This window comes from Muscardinus avellanarius, assembly GCF_963383645.1.
Source record: "Muscardinus avellanarius genome assembly, chromosome: 2".
Taxonomy (NCBI): Eukaryota; Metazoa; Chordata; class Mammalia; order Rodentia; family Gliridae; genus Muscardinus; species Muscardinus avellanarius.
This window is the reverse complement of record NC_137787.1, coordinates 41,606,550-41,633,668: the sequence shown is the minus strand read 5'-3', so window position 1 is coordinate 41,633,668 and position 27,119 is coordinate 41,606,550. Positions and strand designations below refer to the sequence as shown.

The following is a 27,119-nucleotide window of genomic DNA, read 5'->3' as shown; positions in this document are numbered from 1 at the left end:
TCGTTTTTCCATGAAACAAGTTTATTTTGTATTAAAAATACCACTGTACTTGTTTTATATCATTTGTATGCATGTGGTTAAAAAAATGCTAAACTATGAAATTGAAATGTGAACCTGTAATTAAAATTTTTTTAATTTTACTTAATTTTCACTTACCATAAAAGCATTATCTTTGGTGGCAAAAAGGGACATTATTATTTTAAAAGTGTATTTAAAATGGCCAGGCGTGGTAGCACATACTTGTAATCCCAGTATTTGGGAGGCTGAGACTGGAAGATTGCAGGTTCATAGCCAGCCTCAGCTACTTAGTGAGGACCTCCACAACTTAGTAAGACCCTGTTTTATTTTTTAATTTAATTTATTTTTATGTGGATTATATTGAAAATGACATACATTCAGACTGTGCTACTGTGCTTGGTGTCCTCTCCTCCCCCTGTCCACTTACCCTTCCCCCTTCCAACAATGAATGTCCAGGTTGACCATGCTACATTCATACTTTTACACATATTCTAATGTACCTCCTCCATTAATCAACCTCAGCCTTCTTCCTTTCCTATCCTTCCATTCTAGCCATGCTGAGGTTTCCCCTCCATTATCTGGACTTCCTCTGGTATTCCTAATAGTCCCTGGTTTGGGCATATTAGAGAAAACATATGTCTCTTCTCTTTCTGTGCTTGGCTGATCTCACTTGACATAATGTTCTCCAGGTCTTTCCATCTTTTTGTGAACGACATGATTTTGTTCTTTATAGCTGAGTAGATTTCCATTGTGTGTATTTCCCATAATTTTGCAATCCACTCATCTGTTGATGGAGACCTAGGTTGGTTCCATATTTTGGCTATTACAAATTGTGCTCCTATGAACATAGGTATGCATGCACTGTAGTTCTCTGATTTCAATCCCCTTTGGAAAGATACCCAAGAGTGGTATAACTGGATCATATGGTGGATCCATTCCCAGTTTTCTTTTGGAGACCTTGTTTTAAAATAAATAAAAAATCAGATTGAGGATGTAGTTTGGAGGTTAAATACCCCTAGTTTCAGTCACTGGTACTACAAAACAAAAGATTAGTTGAATTTCTTTATGCCTTTGCCTAAAAGAGAAAATTTTATTGAGGAAAAAAGTGCCACTTTTAAAAAACCTCCTGAATGTCTTTTATAAGAGACCCAGATCATTTATTAATTCAAAAATAAAATCTTTTCACATATGAAAAAGATAAGCAAAGTTATTTTTGAGTGTTTATTATAGCTAGCATGTGTGTTTCTTTTTTTTTTTGTGTGGTAGTACTGGGGTTCCTGGAAACCCTTCTACCTCCAGACTATACTCCCAGACCTATTTTATATTTTTATTTTGGAAACAGGGTCTCCTAAGCCAGCAAAGCTGGCTTTGAACCAGCGCGATCCTCTTGTCTCCACCTCCCAAGAGCAGGGATTACAGGCGTGCGCCATTGCACCCGGCTAGCTAACATATTTTAAGTTGAATCTACTTCTTGGCCCTTTTTATAATATTTTGTACTACAGTTTATAACACAGTGGGACACTTTATAGAACTTGAAACTGACTTTTAAGTAATCAAGCTTTTGCTGTTATGTAGCTTTGTTTTTGTAGCAATAATCATTAGAATATTCACCAACATACACAAGGCTTTGAACTCAAGATTTACTGCAAATGATCCTTGAAGACTTGTGTTCTCAGGCACATTTCTTCTGTGTGGTTATACCACACATGGTTTGGGGAAATGATTTTGACAGATAGCAAATATCAATATTTCCTTTCATTAAAATATAACACTGAGCACTTCTTTAATTCTAGTATCTGGGAGGATGAGACAGAAGATCACAGGTTCTAGGATAACTGAGTAACATAGTGAGACTTTCAGCAACATAGAAAAACCTTGTTTCCAAACAAAAAATAAAAAAGGGCTGGAAGTGTACCTTAGTGGTAGAATGCCCATGAGTTAAAAAAAAAAAAATAACACTGACATTGTGGGGAGGATGAAAACTTTCTTATTCATTCACTAATCATACAGTCATCCATCATACAAAGGAAGTACCAATGAGGTCTAAAATTTAATCAAAGGAAAACTGTACTCATTTTTTCAGCCAAAGTCTGAGAAAAACATGGAAAATAACTGTCATTATCAAAGGCTTTTTAAATAATGAAAATATGTAATTTCATGAAAGAAAGACCCTTTTGTAATATTTGTCCCAGATAGCACTGTTGAGTGTTTCATCAAACAATGAGTTTGTCTCCAACAAATGTTTCTTTTGTTCTCTCGCTCTGTTGTTTTTTTTTAAGTGCTCTTTACTATGACAACGGACGTGTCTTCTTCTGTCGGGGGGGTGGGGGGGTGGGCACTTGCAACTCCTGTATTCTTAAAAGAACTATGCAATGTTCCTGCTACCCACAACCACAGAATATAATCACCTCATATATTGGGTTGGATCATAGCTACAAAGGAATAACTGGCATAGCCCCCAAAAAATTAATGTACAAAGAACAATAAATTCTGGGACTCTTAAGGCTCCATACTTTAATTAGCTGTCTCCATATACACTGCCTTTTAGCACTGTGACCAGTTGTCTTGGGAAAGACTAAGAGACAGCAGTAGTAAGTAAATATGAATCTTGATCTTACTACTGTAGAAATAAAGGTACCAATACTAATTTTAAAAGGAAAATGGTTATTCCTTTCTATGCCAAGAGGTACTGATACCTGTGTTTGCTTTATCAGCTTGCTCAGCAGAAAGTGGAAAAAGCCTTGGGAAAAATTACTGAGAGTAAAAATAAACTGGCCTATGAAAAGGGAAAACTCCAGGTATATGTTTTCATATATTTTGTCTGATTTTTTAAAGTATTGTCAAACTAAATATTGCTGGATTTTGAGGAAACCAAGCTCTGCCATATACTAATTCTGTAGTCTTTGAACCTCTCCAAGTTTATTGTATTATTAACATCTAAGTGACTGCTATTCAGATACCAATAATATAATGCTGAAGCCTAAACCTAGTCTATGACTGTTTGAAGTCTTATTATAATTATTTTATGCTTGGTCACTTGTGAATGTGGAGAGCCTATGCTTTCTTTTTTGATGAATTTTTATAACACATTTCTAAAACCAAATTAATTCTGAAAAATGGACCTCAAAGACAACAGGACAGAGCTGAGTAGATGTGATGATTCTTTCTTTTGCTGCTTGTGGATTTTGTCCCCATAGCACCCAGAGAGGCAGAAAGCTTGCCACCAGTATGAGAAAGCTTGACATAAAACAACTTGAGTGGAAACACCAAAGTCAAAATCAGTCGTTCTAAGCTTAGCTAAATGTTAGAGTCACCGTGGGAATAAAAATTTTTAAAAAAATCAGCCAGTGTGGTGGCACATGCTTATAATCCCAATACTTCGGAAGCTGAGATCTCAGCAAGTAGTGAGACTCTCATCAACCTAGTGAGACCTTGTTTCAAAATAAAAATAAAATAGGGCTAGGAGTATAGCTCAGTGATAGAATGCCTCTGAGTTCAATCTTTAATATCACACACACGCATGCACTCACACACACGCACATATGCATGCACGCATGCACATATGCACGCACACATCCTGGCACTGGGAACTGTATATTGTTGGTCATTGCTTTAAAATGCATCATAGAAAAAAATAGATGAATTGACAAGAAAAACAATAGGTGAATAGATAAAACTAAGTAAAAAATATTAATAGTAGAATTTAAATGGATATATGCATGTTCATAGTAAAATTTTGTCATTTTTTCTGTGTGTTTGAATTTTTCTTAACAAAATATAAGGGGAGAAATCCCCATAAATAAAATTCCAACCCAAAGTAATTAAGTCAGAGTTATAGGGAATAGTCTTGGACTTCAGTGCTTTTTAAAGCTTCCCAGATGATTCTAGTGTGCAACTGTAGTTGATAGCCACTGGACTAAATGTTATGTAGCCCATTTAGGTGTGGCAGCTACAGAACTGATTTGATAAGTAATCTCACTGTAGGTTTGCCAAATATGTCAGCATTAACCCCATCCTCTCCTCAAGGGATTTACCTTAGGGTTGGCAGACAGTGTGAGGCCCAGAACTGGGAGCCTATGTAGGAAGGTAGCAGTATATACCAAGCTTGTACTGACCAGCTGCCTCCATAACTACTTTCCTTTCTAATTTTGCATAAAACAGCTCAGCTGAGTCCTTTCATAAAAATACCAAGTCACCTTCATCATCACATAAATGTTCTATTAAGTGTATTAAAATGAAACTGGGATTTAGTAATCCAAACTCTTAAAAATCCCTTTTAAACTTATTTTGCCCAAAGAAAAAGAAAATAGGCCATATTTATTGGGTAAGATGTTACTTAGTTTAATTTTAAAAAGTTGTTTGTTGCCGGGTGTAGTGGCGCACGCTGTAATCCCCGCGCTTGGGAGGCGGAGACAGGAGGATCGCACAGAATCGAAGCCAGCCTCAGCTCCTTAGTGAGGCTCTCAGCAACTTAGTGAGACCCTGTTTCCAAATAAAATATAAAATAGGTCTGGGAGTATAGGCCGGAGGTAGAAAGCCTCTGGGTTCCACCCCAGTACCACCAAAAAAAAAAAAAAAAGGTGTTTGCTCACTATATGCTTTTAATTAATATGTTTTAGAGACAGTGATAATATATTTAAGTGTACTCATTTACATAAAATATAACCTTGGACACACTAGTGCTTTTATGTTAAACCTTGGACTGGCACATTTTAAATATACCAAGCACTGTGTGAATGTATGCCTTTTCCAATATGATCCACATAAAAATAAAAATAAAAAAATAAAAGTACTCATTTTATCAAGCTTAGGGATAGTGCTCTAGAAGCATATAACTCTTGCAGGATAATTAAACAGCTGTATACTAAACATGGTAAAAACACTAGTCTGCTGTGTGTTTTCTCTCTACTGAATTATAATAAACATATTACATTAGCATCCTATTATGAAAAAGATTATATTTTCAGAATTGACTTGTTGATATAGAATTGACTTGTTAATGATATAAATACTGAATTTTAGGTGTCTAAAGTATACATTATATTCAAATATGACTTGAGTTTCATTTTAATCACCTGTATGGTATACTATTACATAAATATGTCACAAAGCATTTATTTAATCTTCTGTTGATGTATATTTAACTTGTTTCTAGTTGCTATCAAATAACTACAAATAATGCTCATATGATGAAGTCTGGTACCTATCTCCTGCATTCATAACCAAAAGATTTTCTAAGTTTTAATTCTTAGGAGTAGAATTATCAGGTCTTATGATATACATATCTTGAATTTTACTAGATTTTGGCAAATTTCCCCTAAAACTAGTTATGCCAGTTTTAAAGGGCAGTATACTAAAGAGGTATAGTAGAATTATTTGTTAACATGGATATATTTCACAAAATAATACTATATACTGTTTGTAGGTATGATTATAGTAAAATTATTTTTATGGGAATGATAAACCCCAAATTCAACATAGTGGTTAACTCTAGGAGGGAGGGAGGGGGTTTGGTTAGCATAGAATACACAGAGGTTTTCTTCTTTTTGTTTGTTTAGTTTGGGTTTTTTTTCTTTTTGGTGATACTGGAGATCAAACTCCAGGCCTGGTGCATGTTAGGTAATTGCTCTACCACTGAGCTACATCCACAACCCAAAGAGTTTCAATTGATCTAGTAAGAGAGAGAAAGAGAAGGAGAGAGGGAGGGAGAGAGAGAGAGAGAGAGAGAGAGAGAGAGAGAGAGAGAGAGAGAGAGAGAGAGAGAGAGATAGTTCAAATTTACAACATGTATTTTAGAAAAAGGAAAACCTTGAAAATTTTAATTTGCATTACCTTTGAATATTTGTATTATAGAACAGATTAAAAGGAGGGTTTGATTCTTTTCCATTTTTTAGTTGTTTCATAGTTTCTAAAGAGTTAATATATTTAATTAGACCATTTGAAACAACAGTATGAGGATGTGACCTTGACCTAAATTACTGCTGTCCTGAGACTGGCTAGTTTTAGAAACTGCTTGGCTTTTAATGATCACAGAAATACCAGACCTCTGAAAGGCAGAAGTATTATTTACTCCTGAACTGACCTTCTGTGTTCTTTCCCATCTTGAATGTCCTGTGTTTGAATTTTTGCCAAATGAGAATCTCAGTATAAGTGTTAAAGTGCTTTATAAATGAGAACATGCCATCTGATAAGTTTCAGGACACTTTTATTGGGCATTAAGGGGCTGTAGTAGAGTGAATTATCTGAGGGATATTGGAGACTAGACTTTTTTACTTGAAGAGTGGTAAACCTAAAAGTCTTTAGAGTTAAATACAACCAGTTTTTCCCTTGGGTTCTATGGGTTGACAGCATTTTGTTTCTGGTTAAAATGAGAATAATTGTTGGGTCAATACCTCCCTTTAGAGGCACCATTTTGATTCTGATCCTTAAAAACTTTTTTTAATGATTTGGGGAGTCACAGCATATGTCTTATACTCTATACTGTTGAAAAGGAGCAATAGAAGTTGACAAAGATGAAAGAAAAAAGGATTCTGCTGATGGAATGAGAGATTTCCTGAGACAAATGAGTTTTCTTGTAGCCTTTCAAAATATGTAATATTAATTAGCACTCAAATTTTAACATTTTTTGCAAGACTTCAGTTTACAGTAAGATGCATTTACTTTCCACAGATAGTAAAAAGATACCAAGAGAAGAAAAATTAAATAAAATTTATAAATTTTAAAATTTGTATGACTTTCTCTGATTCTCAGGGAAAATAACATTAATTACATTAATTAGTAACATTGTTTTATATGAGAGGAGTAAAAATAAAATATGAAAAAATATAGAGTTCACATATTTATAGTTGTATATTAATGATTTAATCCCACAAAATGGTAATTTCCATGAGAAAAATATGTGTAATCATCTTTTTGAGTTAGTTGTAAAATATAATTGAGTATATAAGAATTTTATTAATTTTTCTAATTCTACCAATAAAACACAAAAGACTGTATCTCATTCTTGCACATTGACAGTTCCAATTATCCATATTCAAAAAGGTTTTTGAATGCCAGGTACCACAATTCCTTTAAAATTTAAATATATTAACTATAAAATCTCATTGTTATATTCATGAATCACGTCCATTTGAATTTTTCATAAGCAGTAGAAACCAAGTGAGTTATTTTGGTACATTTAAATGTCTATAGCCTACTTTTAGCAGTGAGTTGAGCTCTGATTTTTTGCATTATTAGAAAAATTTAAGGATTATTTTTTGCAAGTTTTACCTGTCCTCTGTAAATGTTTTGCAAAAATCATAGCATCTCCCCATTTGGAATATATGAGGTTTGTTTTATTATGTTTCTCTTTTTCCTCTAGATAAAAGTTAAGCAGCTGGAAGAACAACTACATTCTTTTACTGAAACCAGTTTACAGAATGACCAACTACGCAAGTCAAATAAGACTCTAGAGGCCAAGTATGCTCAGGTGTGATTAATACCAACAAAGCTGATTGCTGTCAAGTTCTTGTTATATTGCTTTAGTTTTTTTAAGAAATTGCTTGATGCCTTTTTCCCCACCTTACTATATAATCCCAGAAAGATGAATGTCCTCTCTCTTGACTCATTCAACAACCATTTTTAACCACCCACTATATACAAGATTCTGCTAAGCCATAGAGGAATTCATAAATATGTCTGAAGCTGAAGTAAGACATTCATCATGCTTCTGAAAGGATACTTAGAGATACCTAGGAATGTACTCAATAAACTTTATTATAAAATAGAAAGTTATAACTTTAAGAAATATATGAATTATATTAGTGATTATTCATAAGGGAGCTTGCTCTAATTGGCAGCCTTAAGGAATGTTTTCATAGAGGAAGTGGTTTTTTAACTAGAGCCTTAAAAATCTTGGTGGACATGAGGAGCACATATCTTTGTTGTTGTTATTTTAATTTTAGGTAAACTCAGAACACAGTGCCAACAGAGTATACCTGCAACAGGCAGAATTTTACCTAAAAGAGGTATTATTAGTCAAGGTGCTTACTTGTCAGCATGGTAGCTATTGAGGCTGAAAACCTTTTTAGGTCATATAACATTTCAATAGATGAACAAAGGAAAAGCTTAAGCAAACTATTTAGTGAAGACTTTAGCCCAGGAAAATGTTACTAAAATAAAATGTTCCATTTCAATGATTATAAATTTACCATATATATAATTAGTTTGCTTTTAAAATCTACAGCTCTTAGCTTAAGCATAACCCTATAACTGTGACATTTGTGTATGTATGCCCGTAACCAAAGCACTAGAATATGTCTTCCAGTAGAATCTCACAGAGTTCTAACTACTGGACATTAGTGCTGAGTGGTGAGATCACAAAGTTGTGAAGGGGGCCTCATTAGATACGCTCTCCTACAGGAAATTTAGTTTAAGGCCTGTTTCCTTACTAGGTCATACTTTGGGTGTGATCTTTTTTCTGTAAGCAAAGAAACAGATTTTTAAATATATATTTTTATTGTGGCTTCTCCCAGAACCTTCTGTGGCTTCTCCTAGTGAAGTGGGTACACCTTGAAAAATAACGCTAGGTTTACTTGATTTTATTGTTGTTAACTTGCAATGGCTCCCAAAAAAAGGAAATCTCCAGAGAGACCTGCATCTTCAAAATCCCTTGAAAGCTCTCGGCCTTATGTCAGTATTGTAAAGGAAAGGCCTTTAGCAGTTGGTTTGCCCAGTGTTATTCCAAACTCTGCACGCCGTGTGAGTTTTGCGCCCACCCTGCCTTCTGTGAGAACATCTCAGGAGCTTGGAGACTCCAGAATCTCTCTAAAGACTCTTTTGAATGCTATTAAAACCATGGAGGGAAGACTAGAAGGCAAAATAGACATTCTTGCCTCAAGACCTTTACTAACTGATGAATCACCCAATTTTCTTAAACCTGATTCGGTAAGTAAAGAACACAAAAGAAATCTTAGGGAAAATTCAGATTTACATATGAAGAAAGCAGTAACAATTCAAAGGGATAATGCTTGAAGGTTTGAGTAACAAGGGAATTTGTTTCTTCATAAATAAGAAAAACTGGTTATGTAGATTGAAACCAGTATTCTGGCTGTCAAATCTGATTAATTGGTTGATTGATTGATTGGCACTGGGGATTAAACCCAGGGACATTCTACCTCCCGACCCATTTTTTAAGTTTTTTTTTTTTAAACTGGTCTTATTGGGTTGCTGAGAGTATTGCTGCATTGCTAAAGCTGTTCTCAAACCTGCAATCCTCCTGTCAACCTCCCAAGTGTTAAGATTACAGGTCTGAGCGACTAAGCCCGGCTTAATATTTGTTTTAGAAATAGAAAATTTGGTTTAAGAGTTACATTGAGGGTTTTAAATCTAACTTTTATTTTTAGAAACTTTAAAATGTTTATCTGATTTTAACATTTGAACTAAAATGATTAAATAAAGCTTGATTTTAAAATAGAAATATATTAATCCAAGCAGAGTATGGTGGTGCACACTTGTAATCCCAGTGCTTGAGAGGCTGAGACAGGAGGATCACAGATTCAGACAGCCTCAGCTACTTAATGAGGCCCTCTGCAACTTAGAGAGACTCTGTTTCAAAATAAAGAATAAAAAATAGGGCTGGGGTTGTAGCTCAGAGGTAGCATGTCCCTGGATTCCATTTCCATTACCACAAAAAGAAAATAAATGTGTTAATCCAAGAAGCTTTTAAGAAATTGAACATTGGGCAATGTTTTCCACCTTTGCTTGCTTGATATTTAAGAATAAAAAATAACTGTGGATTGTTTTCTGAAGTACACTACTATTTAGATACTTTCTATAAAAAGTTTTGCTAGTGATATTTGTGTTGGGTGGTTTGGGTGCAGGTACTAGGGATTGAACCCATGGGTTTCTACCTCTTGAGTTATATCCAGCCTTTTTAATTTTTCGTTTGGTGTGGGGAGGGGTGTTTTGATTTTTTTTAACAGAGTCTCATTAGGTTGCTAAGAGTCTCAGTATATTGCAGAGGCTGGCCTTTAAACTGCAATCCTCTTATCTCAGCCTCCTGAATACTGGGATTACAAGTATGTGCCACCATGCCTGGCAGCTAGTTGCATTTGTGTGTGTGTGGGGGGGGAAGTCGGTCAGTCTTATAAATGCATAAAAAAATTTAAAAACTGTATTCTTCCTTGTATACTTTTTTGGTTTTTCAGTACTGGGGGTTGTACCCAGGGACATTCTACAGCTGACGAACAGTCTCAGCCCTTTGTATTTTTACATTTTTTAAAGTGGTTGCATTAATTTGCAATCCCACCAATAATATATTAGAGTTTCTATTTCTCCACAGCCAATCAGTTACATTTTTGAAATAGGATCTCACTTCAGTTGCTGAGAGCCTCGCTGAGTGGCTGAGGCTTGCCCTAAATCCTTGATCTTTCTGTCTCAGCCTCCCAAATACTAAGCTTTCAGTCATGCGCCATACAGATAAACCCTTGTATACATTTTTAGAACAAAATCCAGTATATATTCAAAACCAATGATTTGGCATCTCTGCAATATTCTGGAATCCTTCCTGGAAATTTTGACGTATTTTAAATGTTGCAGGTTAAATTATAAAGAAGTATAACCATGTTGAGGAGAGATGGGAAGGAAAGGCATTCTCTTGCTGTTGGAAGCGTAAAACAGTGTGACTTCCTATGGAGAGTGTATTTATCACAATTTAAACCTCGCAGTTTTACTTCCAGGACTTTTCCCTACAGATAGAGTAGCTTATAAACATGAAATGTTTACAAGGTTACTTACTCTAATATTATTAGTTGTAAGACTGAAAGCAAACAGAATCCTATCAGACTGGCTAAACAAATCTCATGTATCTATAGTTTGTAATCTGCTTATTACTGGGTTTGAAGAACCAAGATTCAGAATATTTTATCTTAATATCTGCATGCAAAAGGGTAGAGAGATAAAGAATATAAACATATTTACTTGTATATGCATAGGATATCTCTAAAATAAATCATAATAAACTGGCAACATTATTTTTTAGGAAGGAAACTGGGTGGCTCTAAGATGTTTTTCACTTTCTCTTTTTGTACTTTAAAAATAATGTGAATGTGCTACCTATTTAAAATAATTTATGATCAGTACATTTCCAACAAACCTGAAAGCCAAGAAGAGGATGATTGTTTTTAACAATGGTGCTAGAATGAAACTCTTTGATCCATAGCTCGCATCTTGTATCAAAATTAACCCAAATGCTGCCTGGTGGTACATGCCTGTAATCCCAATTCTTGGGAAGCTGAGACGGGAAGATTGCAGGTTCAAGGACAGCCTCAGCAACTTAATGAGACTCTCAGCACCTTAAGGAGACCTTGTTTTAAAGTAAAAAATATAATAAGTCTGGGAGTATAGCTCAGAGGTAGAATTCCCCAGTGTTTGAGCCCCAGTACCATACACATACACACACACACAAATTTTTTTTTCGGTACTGGGGATGGAACCCAGGGGCATTCTATTACCGTCCAGCTTTCCCCCAGCCCTACTTATTTTATTCTTTACTTTGAAACAGGGTCTCACTGAGTTGCAAAGGACCTCACTAAATAGCTGAGGCTGGCCACAAACCACAATACTACTGTCTCAGCCTCTGAATGCTGGGACTACAAGCATACATCACCATGCCTGGCTCACAAAATTTAACTCAGAATGGATCATAGGTCTAAATGTAAATGCTAAAACTGTAAAACCAATGAAAACAGGGAAACCTTTGTGATAAAGGGTTATGCAAAGATTACTTAGATCTAGCATCAGAAGTGTGATCCATAGGGCTGTGGTATGTATAGCACAGTGTTGAGCACTTGCCTAGCATGCATGAGTCCTGGGTTTGAACCTACCACCAAAAATCAAAAGTGTGATTGACAAGGAACACAAATAATAAACTACACTTCATTAAGATGAACAACTTATGTTCTCCAAAACATCAAAAAGTGAAGGAATGAGCACCACACTGGGAGAAAATATTCACAAACCACATGTACGATAAAGGCCTTGTCTCTTGAAAGTATGAGGAATTCTTAAAACTCACTAAGAAAAGAATCTAACAAAAAGAATGGACAAAATATTTGAACAGATATTTCATTTAAAAAAAAGATATCTGGATGATAAGCACTTGAAAGATGTTAAACATTAATCATTAGGGGAGTGCAAATCAAACCACAGTGAGATATGACCACATACCTATTTGAAGGTCTATAGGATTCTGGTGAGAATGTAAAATAGTACAACCATTTTGGAACTTTTTTTTTTTTTTTTTTTTTTGCAGTACTGGGGATGAAACCCAGGGACCTTCTACCTCTGAACTACATCCCCAGCCCAATTTTTTTTTTATTCTTTAATTTAAAACAGGGTCTCATTGAGTTACAAAGGGCCTCACTAAGTAACTGAGGTTGTCTGTGAACTGTGATCCCTCATCTCAGCCTCCCAAATGCTGGGATTACAAGCGTGCATCGCCATGCCCAGCTTGGTTTGGTACTTTCAGAGTGAGACTACCACTGTGTGACCCTAAGAGGTTTCACTCCTAAGAATGCCAAAGACAAATGAAAGTATGTTTACTTACTTATTTACTTTTTTTGTAGTACTGGGGACTGAACCCAGGGGCATTCTACCTCCGAGCTATACCCCTAGCCCAATTTTTTATTCTTTATTTGGAAATAGGGTCTTACTAAGTTGCAGAGGACCTACCTAACTAGCTTAGGCTGCCTGCGAATTCCGATCCTACTGTCTCAGCCTCCCACATGCTGAGATTACAAGCACGTGCCACAAAATTATATGTTTATACAAAAACTTTTACCCAGAGTTTCTGTAAAAACAACTCTGTTTGGAATAGCTTACAACTGGATGCAACTCAAAAGAGATAAATAGGTAAGTAAATTGTGATATAGCTAGATAATAGAATACTAAGCAACAGAAAGTAGCGAACAACTGATATATGCAACAAACTGAATCAGTATCAGAATAGTTGTGCTGATTGAAAGAACCCACTAGAAAGAGTACATAAAAAAATAAAATACACAGGAATAAACCTAATCAAGAAGATACAAGACCTCTACAAAGAAAATTATAAAACATAGAAAAGACCTTAGGAGATTATAAATCAGAAAAGACCTTAGGAGATGGAAAGATCTTCCATGTTTCTATTATAGGCAGAATAAATGTCACCAAACTGGCTATTCTTCCAAAAGTGATGTGCACAATGCAATACCCATTAAATTACCAATGTCATTCCTCACACACAGAAAAATCAATCATTAAGTTCATTTGGAACAACAAGAATCCAGAATAGCCATAGTAATAAAAACAGAATGGTATTGGCAAAAAAGGGACTCAGAAACATGATTTCATTTATAAAATATCTAGGAAATGTAAACTTCCTACAGAAAAAAGATCAGTGGTTGCCCTGGGTAGGGGAAAAATAGAGGGGGAAATTACAAAAGGACATAAAGAAACTTTAAGGATAATGAAAATACTATCTTTACTATTCTTTCAAGTGTTTATACATGTTAAAATTTATCAAATTGTATACTTATATGAATGTAATCTATTGTGGGCCAGTTATAGCTCATAAAAGGGTTTAAAAACAATGAATGTCGAATATCTGTAAAAGTATGAATGTAGCATGGTCAACCTGGACACTCATTGTTGGGACCGGGGAAAGGGGGAAACGGGGGGGGGGGGGGCACCAAGCACTGTCTGAATGTATGCCATTATCAATATGATCCACTAAAAATAAAAGATACATAAAAAAGAAAAGAAAAAAACTATGAATGTATTACCAATTCACTTACCATATTAAAATGTTTAAAATAATGTTCTTTTCATTTTTCTGCATATGGTTAACTAGTTTTGCCAACAGCATTTGTTGAAGAGGCTATTTTTTTCTAGTATTTTTTTTTTGCCCCTTTATCAAAAGTCAATTGGCCATAAGTAGGCAGATTTGTTTCTGAGTCTTCTATTCTGTTCCATTGGTTTATGTGTCTGTTTTTGTGCCAGTACCATGCTGTTTTTATTACTATGACTTTGTAGTATAGTTTGAAGTCAGCTATTGTGTTGCCTCCTGCATGGTTTTTGTTGCCCAGAACTACCCTGGCTATTCTGGTTTTTTTGTTTTTCTAAATGAATCTAAGGACTGATTTTTCTCTGTGAGGAATGACCTTGGTTATTAATGGTTATTACATTGAATTTGTAGATCACTTTTAGAAGAATTGGCCATTTTGATATTTATTCTGCTTAACAAACAACATGGAAGATTTCCATCTTCTAAGGTCATCTTTGATTTTTTCTTTCAATAAAAATTTTTTATTTAAAAAAATTTTTTTTAGGCTTATTAAGGAAGTGTTTTCTGGATTTCTGATTGGCATACAGAAAAGCTTCTTATTTTTTAAGGTTAATTTTTTTTTTTTTTTTTGGTGTACTGGGTTTCCTGGAAGCCCTTCTACCTATGGGCTACACTCCCAGACCTATTTTATACTTTTTTACTTTTGGAAACAGGCTCTCTTAAGCCAGCGTGGCTGGCTTCGAACCTGCGGAATCCACCTGTCTCCGCCTCCCAAGCGCGGGGATTACAAGCGTGCACCACCACGCCCGGATTAAGGTTAATTTTTTTATCCAGACATTTTGCTGAATTTGTTGATCAGTTATATAAACTTTTCGGATGAGTTTGTTGGGTCTTCTAAGTATAGTATCATGTCATCTACAAATAGTGATAGTTTTAGTTCTTCTTTTCCTACTTGTACTTTTTAAATTTCCTTTTCTTGCCTTATTGTTCTGGCTAGAGTCTCAAGTACTATATTGAAAAGAAGTGGTGATAATGAATATCCTTGTCTTGTTCCTGTTTTTAGGGGGAATGCTCAAAGTATTTCCCTATTTAATATGATGTTGACTGTGGGCCTTTTGTATATTGCCTTTATGATATTGAGATATGTTCCTTCTATTCTGATTCTCTTCGGTGCTCTTAGCATAAATGGGTGTTGGATTTTGTCGAATGCTTTATTGGTGTCTATTGCAACGATCATGTGATTTTTTTTTTTTACTTTAGCTCTGTTCATGTGATGAATTACATGGATTGCTTTTTGTATGTTTAACAAGCATCCCTGGGATGAACCCTACTTGGTCAGGGTGCATGATTTTCTTGATGTGGTTTTGAATGTATGTTGCTAGTATTTTTTGTAGCAGTTTTGTGTCTAAGTTCATCAATGATATGGGCTTGTAGTTTTCTTTCTTTGAGATATCTTTATTTGGTTTGGGTATCAATGTGATGTTGGCTTCATAGAATATCTTTGGGAAATTCCCATTTCTATTTCACAAATAGATTGAGGAGTATTGGGATTAGCTCTTTCTCACCCTGCACAAGACTCAATTTAAGATGGATCAAAGACTTGGCGATCAGAGTACAGACGTTGCAGCTCCTTGAAAAGGGCATAGGTCCAACACTTCAACATATAGGCACAGTTAAAAAACTTTCTCAACAAGACCCCAAAGACATAAGAAACTAAAAGGAGTATCGATAGATGAGATTGCATTAAACTGAAGAGCTTCTGTACAGCAAAGGAAACTATCAAGAACCTCAACAGAGAGCTCACAAAATAGTAGAAAGTTTTTGCTTTTTAGAGGACAAATATCTAGAATATACAGAGAATTCAAGAAACTCACCACTAAGCAAATAACCCAATCAAAAAATCGACAAGTAAATTAAATAGACACTTCACAAAAGATGAAATTCAAATGGCCAATGTATGGGAAAATGCTCAGTAAATTAGCAATCAGAGAGATGCAAATCAAAACTACTCTGATATTTCACATAACTCCAACTTAAATCATTCAAAATACGAACAACAACAAATACTGGCTAGGATGTAGAGAAGTAGGAACTCTAACCACTTTGGAAAACAGTATGGAGGATCCTCAGAAGAATGAGAACAAACCTACCATATGATCCAGCAATACCATTTCTGGGTATCTACCCAAAAGAATGGAAATCAAACTACCAAACTAATGCATGGGTATCTTATGTTCATAGCCACACAATTCACAATTGCTGAACTGTGGAACCAGCCAAGAAGTCTATCAATAGATGAAAGAACTACAAACCTCTGAGATATATACACAATGGAATTTTTCCCAGTCATAAGAAAAAAATTACATCATTTACAGGGAAATAAATGGAACTGGAGAACATTATGCTAAGTGAGATCACTCACAAAAAGTAAGAAATCTGATGTTCTCCCTAATATGTGGAAGCTAGGAAGAAAAAGGTCATAGGAGTAACTCTAGATGAAGAAGGAGAAACCATATATGAGCAAATAAGGTGAACTGAGGGGGACAAAAGGGGGAAAAGGGAAATTTTTTAATGTACATGATGTATATTCACAAACATATCAAAGTCAATCACTAAGCCAAACATGAGGAGGGAGGTAGAAGGAAATGGGATGGGAAGTGGGGAAGGGCTAAATGTAAATGTAAATATGTACATGTATACCTCTACTATCATGTACTTCATTAAGACGTATGACTATAATGGACCAATAAAAAATTTAAATAATGTTCTTGAAAAGAATGAACTATAGAGATAGAAAACAAGTTAGTATTTGCTGGAGAAGGGATGGGTTTGGGCAGGGAATAATAGAAGTGGCAAAAATGAATAATGAAGTAAGTTCTTTATCTTGATTATGTAGCCACATAAATATGCATGTTGAATAAAATTACATAGAACTGTGTGTGTACACATAAACATAGATGCATGAAGTTTTTGTTTTGTTTGTTTGTTTTGTGGTACTGGGGATGGAACCCAGGGGCATTCTAACTCTGAGCTACACCCCTGCTCGCTCTTTCTTTCTTCCTTCCTTCCTTCCTTTCCTTTTTTCTTCCTTCCTTTCCTTTCTTTTTTCTTCCTTCTTTCCTTTCTCTTTCCTTCCTTCCTCTTTCTTTCTTTCTTTCTTTCTTTCTTTCTTTCTTTCTTTCTTTCTTTCTTTCTTCCTTTTGTAGTGGGGGTGGAACCCAGGGGCTTTTCTAACTCCAGGCTATCCTCCCAGACCTATTTTATATTTTATTTGGAAACAGGGTCTCACTAAGTTGCCGAGAGCCTCACTAAGTAGCTGAGTCTGGCTTCAAACCTGTGCAATACTCCTGTCTCAGCCTCCCAAGCACTGGGATTACAAACATGTGCCATCACGCCTTGCTGAAGATTTTTTAAGTGGTAAAAACATTAAATTCTTTAATCTAGTTATTAAGGTACCAGGTCAATTTTCTGGTTTTGATTTTATAGTACAGAGGACTTTTATATAATTTTTCAACATTCTGTGAGCCTATAATTATTTTGAGATAAAAAGTTGTTTTTTGTTTTGGGTTTTTTTTTTGTGTGTGTGTGTGGTACTGGGGTTCCTGGAAGCCCTTCTACCTCCGGGATACACTCCCACGGCTACACTCCCAGATCTATTTTTTTTTTACTTTTTTAATGTGGAAACAGGGTCTCTTAAGCCAGCGAGGCTGGCTCCAAACCAGCGCCATACTCCTGTCTCCATCTCCCAAGCGCGGGGATTACAAGCGTGTGCCACCACGCCCGGCAAAAGTCGTTTTAAAAAATATTTAGGCCGGGCGTGGTGGCACACGCTTGTAATAACCGCGCTTGGGAGGCGGAGACAGGAGGATCGCGCAGGTTCGAAGCCAGCCGCGCTGGCTTAAGAGACCCTGTTTCCAAATAAGAAAAAGTATAAAAGTAGGTCTGCGAGTGTAGCCTGGAGGTAGAAGGGCTTCCAGGAGCCCCAGTACCACATAAATAAATAAATAAATAAATAAATAAATAAATAAATAAATAAAATTTAAATAATAGTTTGATTATCTGAAATGATTTTATGAATCTGTTAAAAGTGCTTCAAGGATATAAAGTTCTAGTACTTCTAGTTAGGATTTATTCTGCTATAACACTTTTGTAGACATTAATAAGTATTATTATTGGCTTCTATTATAGTAATTTGTATTTACATTTTCAGAAGGAAGGTAATTTCATGATAATCGATTTCTTTTTCATTTTCCATCCCTATGTTTTCATGGAGAAAGACTAACACATTAGGTCTGATTAGGTTTTTTTTTTTTTTTTTTTTTTTTTTTTGGTGGTACTGGGGTTCCTGGAAACCCTTCTACCTTCAGGGTACACTCCCAGATCTATTTTATATTTTTGAAACAGGGTCTTTTACGCCAGCGCGGCTGGCTTCGAACCTGCACAATCCTCCTGTCTCCGCCTCCCAAGCGCGGGGATTTCAAGCATGCACCACCACGCCCGGCTAGGTTTGTTTTTAACTCACATATTTTTGTTCTTTTCTAGTTTGCTTTAAGGGGATAAACAGCTAATAAAGATGGGATTTATTTAGTGGATAAACATTTAATTAAGTATCTTTAATTTGGTTTCTAAATTGCCATGTCTTCATCTATCACTGATATATTGTTTTAGAGAGTTTCTTTTTTTTTTTTTTTCCTACTAAGATGAAATCCATTCTTGAAAAAAATGAAGTGGAGCTGTCCCAAGCAGTGAAATGTCGAGATGCTGCCCTGAAAGAGAGCCACAGATTGAAAGGGGACCTGGAGGCTTTGGAGGACAGGGAAAACAAGAAGGTAAGGCATCTCTCTCTCTCTCTCTGAAAGTCTGTGACTCAGATGAAGCGCTCATGAACTCCTTCACAAGCCATAATTCTGAATGTTTTGTTCCCATTAGTAAAAAGAACAAGGACTGATCAGAAAAAGATTTCTTTTTTTAGAGAAAGATAACTTTAGAATGGTTTTAACTATTTTCCTTAAAGATACATTTTGTAAATTTATTTTTTAACTAGCTTAAAAGAATCTTAAGGAAAAAGTCCTACTTTTCTATCTAAACTCATCTAATCTTGGTAGTCATAACCTTCATAATTATATTTTATTAATGTGGCATAATAGTACTATGATGCTTTCTCCTTAACATTCCTATGAAGTTTGCTCAAGTAGAAACAGCAGTCACATCCCAAACATTAAGAAAATTATTTTTAATTGGCACATTATAATTACATATGTTTATGGGGTTCTATATGATATTTCAATACATATATAATAGAATGTAATGCCAAGATTAGGGTAATTGGTATATACCAATATATTACCTCAGAAATTTGTAATTTCTTTGTGGCAGGAATGTTTAAAATCTACTCTGCTAGCTATTTTGTGGGGTTTTTTTTTGTTTTTTTGTTTTTTTAAGGGGAGTAAATGGTTTATTGGAAGAAGCAGGGAATAAGGAAAGATGGCTAAACACCCCAAAGGGGCAGTCAGAACTCTGGGGTCCAGTAGCTGTCTTCAGATCACTACCCGAGTGTAGTCCAAGTCAAGTGCCATCAGTTACAAACTACTTTCTCCCAGGGTCCATGTGATCTGCCAGAAAAGAGGTGCAGGTCACCCCTAGGGGCCTTGGTCAGCCTAGATGTCCAACAGAGGCCTTCAGGTCACTACCCGAGAGCTGCCCAGGCCAAATGCCTTCATTGCACTCCACCTTCTCTCAAGGCTAACACAACCTGCGAGAGAGAAAAAAGCTCCCAAAAGGGGAGAGGGTCCCCGAGAGGGAAAAACCCAATTTGGTGGCTGTGATAGGGGTTTTGCCAGGTGTCTGCATGTCCTCTGGTTGTGGTGAGTTTGGGATTTGGGGAATTCTGGGAAGCAGCTCTCAGAATTTGCATAGGGTATTTGCAAGTCCTTTGAAGGGTCTCCTTTCAGAAGTGTCAGATTTGCTCCAGTGATGTCTCCTGGTTTTGTTGATTAGTAACCAAATGGTTTTGTGAAGCTTTGGTCCTTCTTATCTCTGAACCTTGGCCCCTCGCCCCTCAGGAAATTACGTTTTTTCTACAGAGGCCTTTTCCCTATCTGCTTATTTCTTTTCTATCTCCTCAATCCCTGCTTCCAAATAGGGAACCCTAACTATCATTAGGGAAACAGAGCAATGACCATTCTTAGCGACTTCCTGCTATAAGGGGGCATTGTGGGGCAGCGGCGGTTAGGACCCCATCGGAGGTGGGCAATCTAGGCGGCCACGGTAGACTGGGGCTTGGAAATTCATGTGAGGCTCTATTTGAAGAACCATTTGTAGCTTGAATTTTTCTAAACGAGAAGAGATGAACTTGGTTAGTATTTTAAGAAGACATGGACCAAAGATGAGAATGACAATTAACATGATTAAAGGGCCCCAAAAGGGCAGCAGCCATGAGGTAATGGATGGAAACATATTCACAGTTCGTTCTTGTAGCCATTTAGCTTGTCTTAGAATGTCCTCAGTTCTAGTTTCTACTGTTCCTGAGGAGTTTACATTCATGTAACAGGAAGTATTAGCAATAGTACAAACTCCTCCTTGGTCAGCTAGCAAATAATCGAGGGCTAGTCTGTGATCTAAAACCATGTGTGCCAATGAGTCTAAGGGTCTTTGCATCTCCCTAAAATTTAGTCCAGTGTCATTGTCCACTCGAGTCACTGAGACAGTTACATTAGCCACTGAGGCTGCGTTTAGGGCGATTTTTGCTCCTAAACCAGCAGCAATTTTTAATTTTATAAAAGGAGTAATATATAGCCGGGTGTGGTGGCGCACGCTTGTAATCCCCGCGCTTGGGAGGCAGAGACAGGAGGATCGCGCAGGTTCGAAGCCAGCCGCACGCGCTGGCTTAGGAGACCCTGTTTCCAAATAAAAAATGTAAAAATAGGTCTGGGAGTGTAGCCCAGAGGTAGAAGGGCTTCCAGGAACCCCAGTACCACCAAAAAAAAAAAAAAAAGGAGTAATATTAAACACAATGGATATCTTATTTGACCACATACCTTAAAACTGTATCATAGTTCACCCCTGTACTTTTCTTTTGGGAATATACAAGCGGTAGGCTTATTAGAAACCTCTACTCTGTTAATAATCCATCTTCATCACATATGCAAACAAACGTACCACAGACACTCTGCAACTTACCACAAACATTTTGCAACTTGCTTTAACCCTCTTGATTTTTTTTATCCTGGTCCTTTCTTTCCCATTTGGGACAATCTTAGGATAAAACTTACAAACAAACATTTCACCAATACTTTATAACTTGCTTTCTCAGTCTCACAAAATTTCCTTTCTCTGTTTTCACCAACATATACATTATCTACATCTGTCTTTTGTTGTTATATATAAGCAACCCCCAAAAAAAGCATATCATTTAATGTTGTTCATATACCAGCAATTAAAAAACCATTTAAAAGACTTAGGAGTTACTTTAAACCTTATGTAGTTAAGAGCATTTTAAAGCATTGTATTCTGTATTTCTCCAATTTAATAACTGAATTATAAGACATTATAAATTTCTTTGGCCCTGGGGTGCTGTCAACTCCAGATACAAAATAGAAGAGACAAAGCATCTGCTAGCTATTTTGAAACATTATAGAACATTAGGAGTTTTTCCTCCTATCTACCTGCACCCCTATACCTGCTAACCATCCCATCTCCATTCCCCAGCACCCTTCCTGGGTTCTGGCAACCACCATCTTTTCTCTACTTCCATGAGATCAAATTTTTTTACTTTCCACATGTAAGTGAGAACTTGCTATATTTGTCTTTCTTTGCTATATTTGTCTTTCTGTGCCTGGCTTATTTCATTGAATATCATGTCCCTCAGTGACATCCATGTGGCTACAAATGATAGAATTTCATTACTTTATGGTTGAATACTATCCCACTGTTGTGTACATGTACCACATTTTCTTTGTCCATTTATCCACCTATATCCCACATATCATGAGAGCAGATGCTAGATTTTGCCAGTTTGACAAAGGCTCTGAACTAGATCATTCTTCAGCAGCTTCTACTTTCTCCTTCAGTCTTCTTTCCCCTCAGAATTCTGATGGTATTCAAATATGTTCTCCTCTGACCACCTCAGAGACAGTTGATGACACACATCAAAGACCACATCAGAAGACAGCGCACCAGCCTAGGATCACCGCTGAACATGAAAATTCATTGGCCGCGGTATCTTTGATTACCATGTTTGCAGGGTCACCACAATAGATGGGAAGCTGCCATGTTTTCTGACAGCTCTAAGTCTACTTTTCTTTTTCAGAAATCACAGTAACATATAGCCAGGCGTGGTGGCGCACCCTTGTAATCCCCGCGCTTGGGAGGCAGAGACAGGAGGATCGCGCTGGTTTGGAGCCAGCCTTGCTGGCTTAAAAGACCCTGTTTCCACATAAAAAAAAAAAAGTTAAAAAATAGGTCTGGGAGTATAGCCCGTGGGAGTGTATCCCAGAGGTAGAAGGGCTTCCAGGAACCCCAATACCACCAAAAAAAAAAAAAAAAATCAGAGTAACATATATAAAAATAAATATACTTTAGCTATTCCTCTTAGCATTCTACCATTTCTACTTTATCTCTGAGCTACACTTCCAGACCTATTTTTTATTCTTTATTTTGAAGCAGGGTCTCACTAAGTTGCATAGGGCCTCACTAAGTAGCTGAAGCTGGCTATGAACCTGTGATTCTCCTGTCTCAGCATCCCAAGTACTGGGATTATAGGAATGCACCACCACACCTGGCTCTTTCTGTGCTCTTTTCTAGGAATAATGGGACACAGAAAAGGAACCAGAAAGGATCAAGAATCTTTGTCTTGTTTCATTTTTGTGTAGGTGGGAAACTTTCAGCGACAATTGGCAGAGGCTAAAGAAGACAACTGCAAAGTTACAATCATGTTGGAGAATGTGCTGGCTTCTCACAGTAAGATGCAAGGTGCTCTAGAGAAAGTACAAGTAGAGCTTGGGCGAAGGGATTCAGAGATCGCAGGCCTCAAGAAAGAAAGGTACCTGTGATTACTTTCTGTCCTTGATATGGTAGCATTGTACTAGGAAGCAATGTCAAATGAGTCAATTAAGTCACTTTATATCACATCCTTCATGGTGGTATTTAAAGAACTAACAAGTTAGGAAAAATCTGGAATTAGAAATGAGCATTCCTAAAAACTTGAAAGTGCTCCATTTTGTAGTGATATAAAGAAGTATGTATACTTGAAATTCATGTGCTATATTATTGCTTTACCCTGGTTGCTTTCTGCAGGTTTGTTTTTTGTTGTTGTTGTTGTTGTTTTTTTTTGTGGTACTGGGATTTCTGGAAACCCTTCTACCTCTAGGTTATATTCCCAGACACCTATTTTTTATATTTTTATTTGGAAACAGGGTCTCTTAAGCCAATGAGGCTGGCTTTGAACCTGCATGCTCCTCCTGCCTCCATCTCCATCTCCCAAGCGCGGGGATTATAAGCCTGCACCACCACGGCCAGCTTTCTGCAGTATTTAAACATAATTATACCTCCAAGCTACACCCCATCCCTATTTTATTTTATTTTATTTTTATTTTGAAATAGGGTCTTGCTAGATTAATAAGAGTCTTACTACTTGCTGAGGCTGTCCTTGAACCTGCAATCCTCCTGTCTCAACCTCTCATATATTGGGATTACAGGCATGCGTTACCATGCCTGGCTTCTAGCCATATGTTTTATAAATAAACTCCTCCTTTGTTTTAAAAACTGCACAAGGCAGGTATGGTGGTGCATGCCTTTAATCCCAGTATTTGTGAGGCTGAAACAGGAGGATCACAGGCTCAAGGACAGCCTCAACAGCTTAGTGAGACCTTCTCAACTTAGTGAGATCCTACTTCAAAATAAAAAATATAATAGGGCTGGGGCTATATCTCAAAGGTAGAATGTTCCTGGGTTCAATTCCTAGTACCATCAAAACTACACAGAATTTCCTTTTTAGATTAAGGAACAAATGTCTGAGTCTAATAACACTTCTGAAATATATAACGTGTATTGATGTATATTGCCTCTATGTTATAAGAGAACAAGTGAATTTTTCTTTTTGTACTTATATCTTACTTGTTTTGAAAATATATTATCTTTGAATTTTTAAAGTCAAGAGAATATTAAAAGTATTGTTTACCATTCAGAAAAAATTTCCAAGTAACTGTTGTATTTAGAATCGAAAATATCAACAGCAAGTCAGTCCTTATAGTGAAGTGACTATTTTACTAGTGATTTTTTTTACTAGTGTCAAATTGCCAGCCTTTACATTAATCAGAAACGTGTATTGATAGCCCAATGTATCAAGCCAAAATCAAGTCATAGGTAGGACAAGTTATTTAATTTCTTAGTATTCTTAATTTCTTAACCTGAACCTGAGACCATAATTGTCATCTACCAACTCTCAGGTTTTTTGAGCATTTCTGACCTCCTGTATTTACTGCTGTTGAGCTTCTCAGAAAAGTATCCTGAAGTTCCCAAGTAATATTGCTAGATTATTCTTTTCTAGAGTCACTCTTCTTCTGCTTTCTATATTTAGGGCTCTAAATCAACAGAGGGTTCAGAAGCTAGAAGCTGAAGTGGACCAGTGGCAGGCCCGAATGCTTGTTGTGGATGCCCAACACAGCAATGAGGTAGAGGCCACTTGTTTAAAGATGATGGTGGTGACCTTTCTAATGTTATTGGGATATTACTGTTTTAGAAAAATGAAGTGAAGCAGTCAGGTAAATATCCTTTTCATTCAAGTTTACATTTGGGCAGCAACATCTTTACAACCAGAAAATGGACTTGCAGCCTTATAGTGAGTCACTTATTGACAAACTAGAAGCATAAGTGTGACTAATTTTCTTTGTCTATATGGCCTATATTCTTTTTATTTATTAATGCAAAAATGATTTTATAAGTCTTCAGAAAACTTTGAAAATAACTGATATCAAAAGTAGCAAGAGCAGTCCCACTATTAATAAGGGAACACATACATGTGTTATGCACACACTAATTTTTATTTGTTCATATGCATATATAATATACATATGGGTATTCATATAAATAAGCCTTTGAGGGAAGAATACATAAGAAATAATTGCCAATTTTTATCTCTTCTAGGGAATCAGACCAAAAGGTAATAGAATCAGGATAATTAAAATATTTAGATTGCCGGGAGTGGTGGCACATGCTTGTAATCCCCGCGCTTGGAAGGCAGAGACAGGAGGATCACACAGGTTCGAAGCCAGCCATGCTGGCTTAAGAGACCCTGTTTCCAAATAAAAAATGTATTAAAAAAAAATAGGTCTGGGAGTGTAGCCCAGAAGAGGTAGAAGGGCTTCCAGGAACCCCAGTACCAACAAAAGTTAATTAATTAATTAATTAAGATAAATAAGTTGACTCTTGTCCAAAGCTCTTTGCTGATCATTGGAGAATAATACCCTTTCTATTGCTTCCTAAGAGTCTTGTAAGCATAGTCTGTAGTAAGTTATCAAATATATGTCCCTGGCACCTAGAACCTCCTGGTTCCAAGTCATTGTTTCTGTGGCTCTTGAGGCTACAGTATAAGGAGTGAATATAGAGTGTTATGGATTCTTGAATCTGCAACAGTGGAATTAAAAACATTCTTCTCTCTCTCAGATGGAGCCTCTCCAGAAATCTCTAGATATAGCAAGAGAAGACAATAGGAAACTGGCCATGAGCCTCGAGCAAGCTCTCCAGACAAATAATCATCTGCAAACTAAGCTAGATCACATTCAAGAAAAACTGGAAAACAAAGAAATTGAGCGACAGAATTTGGAAACCTTCAAGTAAGGGCACTGTAGTCACAGTATATTGGGAAAGAGCCTCTGGAGAAATAAGAGTGGTTTATTCACATAGCCAGTTAAACCCTTTTCTCCTACTTGGAGATAACACTCCCAGCCAAACTTTGGTAAGGAACCAGGCATCACTGAACACCTGTAATTGGCTGGGGCGCCCCTGTCACTCTCCTTTCAGCTCTTCTCTCCTCCATTGTCAAGCTGTTGCTTTATATGAATTTAAGACAGAATTTAAAGAATATTGGCTGGAATGGATATTCACATGTTTCTGCCAAGGCTGTATCCTTTAAAAGCATAAGTTGGACAAGGAATAACAACAGTCTGGTTGGCACTAACCCATCCAGGGATGGGATGACTCCATCTAAGCAGATGTTAAGCCATGAATCATTTTCAGTTTTGACCTGAAATTAGTTAAACCCATCACATTCAGGTCAAGTCTCTAAACTTTTGTCTTAAGCTATATCTAGGCAAATATAACTTAGGTACTATCATTCTGTGAAAAATTATACATAAGGGACATGCAGTTGCTTGTAGATCTTTGTTCTTTTCATCTTGTGTACATGTTGATATAGGAGAGTAAGTCCTTTTCATGGATGTGATCTGTGCAAATTTTAAATTTTGGTGAAATTTTACTACCAAAAGAGGTTTTGGTGTTAGTTAAAACAGTGTTGTGTGATAACTGGGCATGGTGGTGCAGGCTTATAATCCAGTACTTGGGAGGCTGAGACAGGAGGATCCGGGTTCTCGGCCAGCCTCAACTACTTAGTAAGGCCCTCTGCAATTTAGTGAGACCCTGTTTAAAAAAAAAAAATACAATAGGGCTGGAGGTGTAGCTCAAAGGTACAATTCCCCTGGGTTCCATTCCCCAGTACCACACACACAAAAAAAGAATTTAGAGTTAAATTAATTTAAAATCAAATTTGAAATCTAATTTAAAATTAGAATTTGAATTTTTTTATTAAATGATAATAGCAGCTGATATTCTATATTCATTAAAAGTTTAGTTCCCTTAATATTATGACTGTATGATGCTAGAAACAGGCATGATCACATGGTCTTCCATACCCAAGATCAGATATGGTCTTAAACTGGGATTTAGATCAAAGTAGCATTAGGCAGAATCTATAACTCATAGTCACTTTGCTATAATAGCACAATAATTTTAAATACAATTTACAAAGTTACTAAGAAAGTTAAAATATCCTACATAATACTATACAAACAATGATTTTGGTCTCTAGCTTCATTTTTTCTCTATTTTGTGTGTGGGAGGAGTGTGAGATATAATAAATGAAACATCTTAGTGACTTCTGGATCTCTCATTCCTTTATTCAGTGCCTTTACGACAGGTATCAGCAAGTTTTTAGAAATGGGTATCAAAGTTGATTGCCATGTTCCCAAAGGCTAGGGAGTGGGGGTGGGATGGGACGCAGGTCTTTTCTGTAGACCAAGCCAAG

The 27,119-nt window shown here is 36.4% G+C and overlaps 1 protein-coding gene across 3 annotated transcripts in view; it reads left to right on the top strand.

Moving 5' to 3' along the window:
• CCDC150 (coiled-coil domain containing 150) overlaps window positions 1-27,119 on the top strand; it is a gene marked incomplete at both ends in the record, with an annotated part of 72,818 nt that overhangs the window by 35,105 nt on the left and 10,594 nt on the right. The window contains 7 exons of one of the 3 annotated variants that reach the window (XM_080720000.1): window positions 2,745-2,816; window positions 7,379-7,486; window positions 7,962-8,024; window positions 18,523-18,651; window positions 22,693-22,862; window positions 24,399-24,492; window positions 25,484-25,653. In XM_080720000.1, coding sequence (XP_080576126.1) covers window positions 2,745-2,816; window positions 7,379-7,486; window positions 7,962-8,024; window positions 18,523-18,651; window positions 22,693-22,862; window positions 24,399-24,492; window positions 25,484-25,653 — 806 coding nt within the window. Of the gene's footprint in view, window positions 1-2,732; window positions 2,817-7,378; window positions 7,487-7,961; window positions 8,025-8,616; window positions 8,944-18,522; window positions 18,652-22,692; window positions 22,863-24,398; window positions 24,493-25,483; window positions 25,654-27,119 lie in introns of those variants that run through there. The other 2 variants (XM_080720001.1, XM_080720002.1) reach the window with 2 other exon arrangements.